At 36.5% G+C, this 5841-nt stretch overlaps 1 protein-coding gene across 1 annotated transcript; it reads right to left on the minus strand.

Annotated features, from left to right (window-relative positions):
• Window positions 1-3714: 3714 nt before the first annotated feature.
• Window positions 3715-5611, minus strand: bsx (brain-specific homeobox; the record flags this gene model as incomplete). Its single annotated transcript, XM_080748535.1, has 3 exons — window positions 3715-3948; window positions 4459-4652; window positions 5362-5611. The coding sequence occupies 3 exons, from the start codon at window positions 5609-5611 to the stop codon at window positions 3715-3717; spliced, it is 678 nt and encodes a 225-aa protein (XP_080604661.1).
• Between the last annotated feature and the right edge of the window lie 230 nt (window positions 5612-5841).

The raw sequence follows: 5841 nt of genomic DNA on the forward strand, positions 1-5841 counted from the left end.
CCTTGTACAGTAGGTACAATGTTGGAGATATTACTTTGTGGACTAGAGAGCCAAATTCAACTCATGGATATTTCATTTTCAATTACTGTACTATGCCATATATGTGGGCAACCAGGCCAGGAGTTTGATTGAATCCTCAAATCAAACTGCTACTACTGCTTTATTAAAATAATATCTATAATACACTGTTAATATATATATTTTTAAACTTAAACATAATAGAAACTAAAATAAATAGTTCAGAAAAGGTTATTTTTGTGTTCCAAATGCCAACACATTCTCAGAACTGAAATCCTTATTTATCTTGTTTGGAACATTCACTAAAATATTCCCCCCTGCTGAATTTCCAATGTGACAGCAATAAGGTACATAATTATTTTAAGAGAAAAAAAGAACATCTCACAAGATTTAATAAATTAACTTAATGAAATGGAAAATCAATTGATATGTTAAACCAAATCACACGATATTGCAGAGATTATTAATGTAAATGTATGTTTGTCTTGTTGTATTATTATTATTATTATTATTGTTGTTGTTAGTAAAAACTCCATAAAGTAGGCTCAGTGTCTGTTTTCAGCATTGGGTTAAGGTTCCCCATTCATATTTTCTGCCGATCAAGAAGCTGTAGATCAATGTCCCATCATTACCCATTTAGTCATTCTACCAGACAGTGACACACCATGATCTTCTGCTGTATGGATCCACACTAAAAAGCAGATCCATAGCACCACGAAAAACATTCTGACACAAAAACCTTTCACCATAACTTACCAAGGCTGTAAGAACATTAATGTTGTTGTTTTGTTTTTCCCTCTCTCTTTTTTTAAAGAATCAAGTATATTTACATGGACTAAGAAATACATTTCCATGATGTAAATATATTTTTATTTTTTTTTGGGGGGGGGGGGGGGGGGGGGGGGGAAGCATTCGTTTGAATAATGAACAATATCCAAATACAGCCTATACCATAGCCTACTATACAAATATACACAGTTTTTAGATGTTACAGGAGGAGAGTCTATGGAATGAGTCCAATATTTATATTTATTCGCAGATTCTTCTTTGGCTTATTACTTAGTTATGAATTAAAGGGATATTCCACTTTCAAAAAAACTTTTGGTCATTTTATCGTCTAATCAGGCTTTTATTAACACCCTGAACAGTTTTTAATTTGCTTGATTCAATATTTAGATATTTGATGATTTGATGTAAATGTTATCAGGCCCTCCAGGCCCAGGGCCTCTCCCCTACACACCCAATTGTAACTTCAAACTCCATTTTAACCATGATAGATTCATTAAAAACAACCATTATTTTTTTTCTGGTGACTCATACTACCCTCCTAATACGTGAGCAGGCCGTGTTTTTTCGATAACCTTTTTCATTTATTTTTAATAATTATTTTTTGTATTAAATATTTTTCATTTTCCCAAAGAATTATAAAAAAAAATGAAAAAAGTCATTGAAAAAACACGGCCTGCTCACGTATTAGGAGGGTAGTATGAGTCACTAGATAATAATAACGGGTGTTTATAAGATAATAAACACGGCCTGCTCACGTATTAGGAGGGTAGTATGAGTCACTAGATAATAATAACGGGTGTTTTTAATGAATCTATCATGGTTAAAATGGAGTTTGAAGTTACAATGGGTGTGTATGTGGAGAGGCCCTGCATGGGCTTGTATCGCCTGATAACATTTACATCAAATATCTAAATATTGAATCAAGCAAATTAAAAACTGTTCAGGGTGTTCATAAAAGCCTGATTAGATGATAAAATTACCAAAAGTATTTTTGAAAGTGGAATATCCCTTTAAGTATAACCCAGACTTGGTTCCTGCGTGTTGGCTGCATGCGCTGCTGCTGCGCTGCACTGCGCAACAGGACGCCACGCAGCAACAATCAATGCTGTGGTCAAACAACCTGCTGGAGAGGCTGTGGTGCGTATACAGGTGGCAGTGAGTGAGCACCAGTGCACCACACTGCCAGATGACATCACCTCATTCATAATCAGACATATACAGATCCTTCTCGAAAAATTAGAATATTGTGTAAAGGTACATTTTCTTGAAAATGTCATATATTTTTTTGAAACTTTCATAATATTCTAGATAGCCTACACTGGACATTCAGTGAATTATTCCAACCCTTTTTTTGTTAAAATTTTGAATTTTTATGGCATACATCTCATGAATTTCAAAAGTCCACATTTCAAAATATTACACTATTACACGAAACCACTCAAAACAAGGATTTATAATAGCGAAATGTCAACCTTCTGAAGTCAGAGTTGTTTGAAAACAGTGGGAAGTTTCCGAAGTCAGTTATGATTTGGGGTGCTAGCTAGGGCATCGGCAATGCTTTTTCACACAATATTCTAATTTTTCGAGAAGGATCTGTACATAATATGATTAAATATGTTACTTATAACCAGTGGCGTCAGTTCAGAAAAAAGCTAAGGTATGGCAACATGACTGGTGTCTTGCACGCGCGCCCTCAAGACACCAGTCATGTTGCCATACCTTAGCAACAGGCACGATGAAAAGTACATGTTTATTATTTCCCCCTGTATAAGGTATGGCAGCTGCCATAGCTTGCCATACCCAATTGACGCCTCTGCTTATAACTATTGCTAATGTTGCTATTAATATCGTCACTGTCGGGCAGAACTCACTCGTAAAAGTAAAAGCCCTGCTTCATCATAGAAGACTGGCGCACAAAACTAGTGAAAATAGCAGATACAAGCACACGACGCCTCAGCATCGCCGAGGTCACTGCTTGTAGTTCGGCTTTTTTCTCTAGTCTAAATACTTTGTAAAATGATGAATGCAAAAAAACGAACGGTTTTGGACATGGACAATTTCCACCCGACAACAACATCATACCGACTGACCTTGTGGAGCTATATATTATATGAAGAAATCCAGGAATATAACCTGATAGAACACGTTTTCTTTTCTTTTTTTAATAATATATAGGTATCATATAATTCGACAGTTTTTATTTTTAAATTGAGTAGTATACCGAAATAAAAATGAGTTTAACCTGATAAATTAAAAAAATAAATGACACTTTCTCGATGGCAAAGTGGACATGGAACTCGTGTGTGTTTTAATACAAAATTGACTAACACAAATCAGAATTGGCCTATACCGACCAATAAACAAAGTATATGAAATTGTCCTACAGTTAAAGTAAATAACATAGATCTACCCTGGAAATGTAAATGCAAGGGTTCGACTGAAAGAAAGTGCAAAAATTGGTGTATAGGCCTTAAAGATATACATTTACCTTAAAAACAAATGGCTTTACAGTGGATATATTTAAATTTGTCATGTTAACAGTATTTTCTTGTCAAAATAAACAATTTCATATTTTTGTTTGACATTCAGTGAAGAACATAGGCATATAGACCTTATAATAGTAATAATGTTGGATATATTATCTTTCATTAGACACGACAACACACAACAGATTTATCCAACTATAATAAGTCAGAGTAAGGAAAAAAAAAAAAAAAAAATCAGTATGTTGCATGCTTGAATAAATATTGTCATGATAATACATTTGTAGTTATTCTTGTGTTGCTGTTGTTGTTGTTGTTGTAATAAATGATTTCGCATTGGGGACATTCAGAAGGCCAATATTTACATGTATAGACAGGGTATAATTCCGCTTATAAAACAGCTTGCATTAGGCCTAATTGCCTACTATAGTAAATGCTCTGGCGAGCAAATGTCATCTTCGATGTCGACATCGTCCTCGTTCTCCACGTATAAATCGGGGTCCATTCCGCTTTTCATCTCATCAGTGTTCTTGTCGTTAATCTCACTCTCACTCGAGTTGTCTGACCTGTCCAGTTCACCGGGGTTTTTGCGCACGTCCTGCGCTTTCCTCAGTTGCTTTTTATGCTTCATCCGTCTGTTTTGAAACCACGTTTTCACCTGTGTATGTTTAAAAAGAAATAGAATGCATTTTTTTGGGTCTATTTAATCCACGACCACCTGTCTATTTTTGGAAAAAGTAGAATAATTTAATCCACTGGTTCCCAAACATTTTCATGGGTACCTTTATTTTTATTTATTTTTTCTACATTTTGTTTAAATGATTATTATTATTTTCAAAAAACATTCCCAAAAAAGGTAAACATTTTCATGAATTAAAAAAAATAATAATCTTTTTTTCAATCGTTTTACGAAGAAATCAAAGAAAAAACTAAGAAATTCCACGAATTAGAAAACAAACGTTTAAGCAGCGTTGTGAGCTTGTAGATCTGCTGTTTTCACTATTGGCTGTCCCGGGCAAATTAACGTCTAATTTCTCTTTTTGGTCTCGAGTCGCGATTCTCGGGCTAAAACGTTTGGGAACCACTTGATTTGAAATAAATGACTATAAGGCTTATAGCGGCTAAGCCAGCCATATAGTCAGAATACATTTAGTCAGTGTGTTTTTACCTGTGTTTCAGAGAGGCTTAAGGCCGTGGCCAGCTCCACTCGCTCTGGTGTAGAAAGGTATCTCTGGATTTCAAAGCGCTTCTCCAGGCCAGATAACTGGGAGTCAGAGAAGACCGTCCGTGCCTTCCTGCGCCGGCAGTGCTTGCCTGGTAACTCTGAAGGGTGATGCTGAAATAATGCCGGCATTTGCATCCCTGTCACATATGGAATATATCAGTTTACAACATCTTTTTTTCCCCCTCGTCCTTCTTTTTTAACTTTTCTTTATGTAATTCACGTTGAAAGTAATTTGAAGTTTTGAACTTGATTGTCTTCACTTGTCTTCAATAATATAGGCCTAATATTTGGCTTACATACAGTATTTCAGAGTATAGGGGTATAGGCTATATAGTTCATATATAGCGCATATGCTGGAAATTCCAGTCAAATAATTCAGTTCTTTCGCATGTTTTGGAGATTGTAGGCTCTAATCAGTAGTTACTGATGTGTTCTGTCTAACGAACTGGTTCTCAAACACTGTTTCGGGTCCCTGAATTTTTTGTTTCCTATATTTTGTTTAGAATTAGGCCTATTACTTATTTCAAATCCCCAAAAAAGCAAACATTTTTCATGCATTATAAAACGAATTCAATTATTTTTACTAAGTCATTTCATGAATAAATACATTAGAAAACATATGTATAAGAAGTATAGTGAAAGCCGATCAATGCGTTGTGAGCCTGTAGATCTGCTATTTTCACTATAGTTTGGGTCCCGGGCAAACGTCTAATTTCTCTTTGGGGTCTCGAGCTAAAACGTTTGGGAACCACTGATCTAATGGACAACTTTTGTGCTGCAAGATATAAACTGTATAGTGACAGACAGACGAGACAGTCAACATGCGCATGCTGCAGTGCAACTTACCAGACGAGAAGAAATACTGATGGTGGTCGGGTTTGTGCAGAGGATGGTGTGGATGAGGTGCCAGTATGGGAGCTGGCATCAGTGGGTATCCATACTCCAGGATGGGCATCCTGGATGCCAGGGAGGCGGTGAACGGCGAGTGGAAAACCTCTCGCAAAGGCTTGGGTTTGTGCAACAAGATGTCCTCGATGAAGAACGACGTTGACCTATGCGTTTGCGCCTGTGGCGCCGGAGACGTGTAAAGACTCATTATTAGATAGAATTATTGCTTATTAAGTTGTGTCTTAAACCGACTTCAGACGTGCATCGGTCAGCCTATACGTCTGTTGATGCTGCGCGTAAAACTGTCAGTTCACTGTCTGTTCTTTCCAAAGTATAGCGACCGCCTAAACTGCAGCCCGTGTAAACAGTGAGTGAGTGAGTGGGAGTATTGTGCAGCGTTCATGGGTATTAGAGTCAGTAGGAGGCAGATTACTATTT

The sequence above is a fragment of the Nannobrachium achirus genome, assembly GCF_963921795.1.
Source record: "Nannobrachium achirus genome assembly, chromosome: 19".
Classification (NCBI taxonomy): domain Eukaryota; kingdom Metazoa; phylum Chordata; class Actinopteri; order Myctophiformes; family Myctophidae; genus Nannobrachium; species Nannobrachium achirus.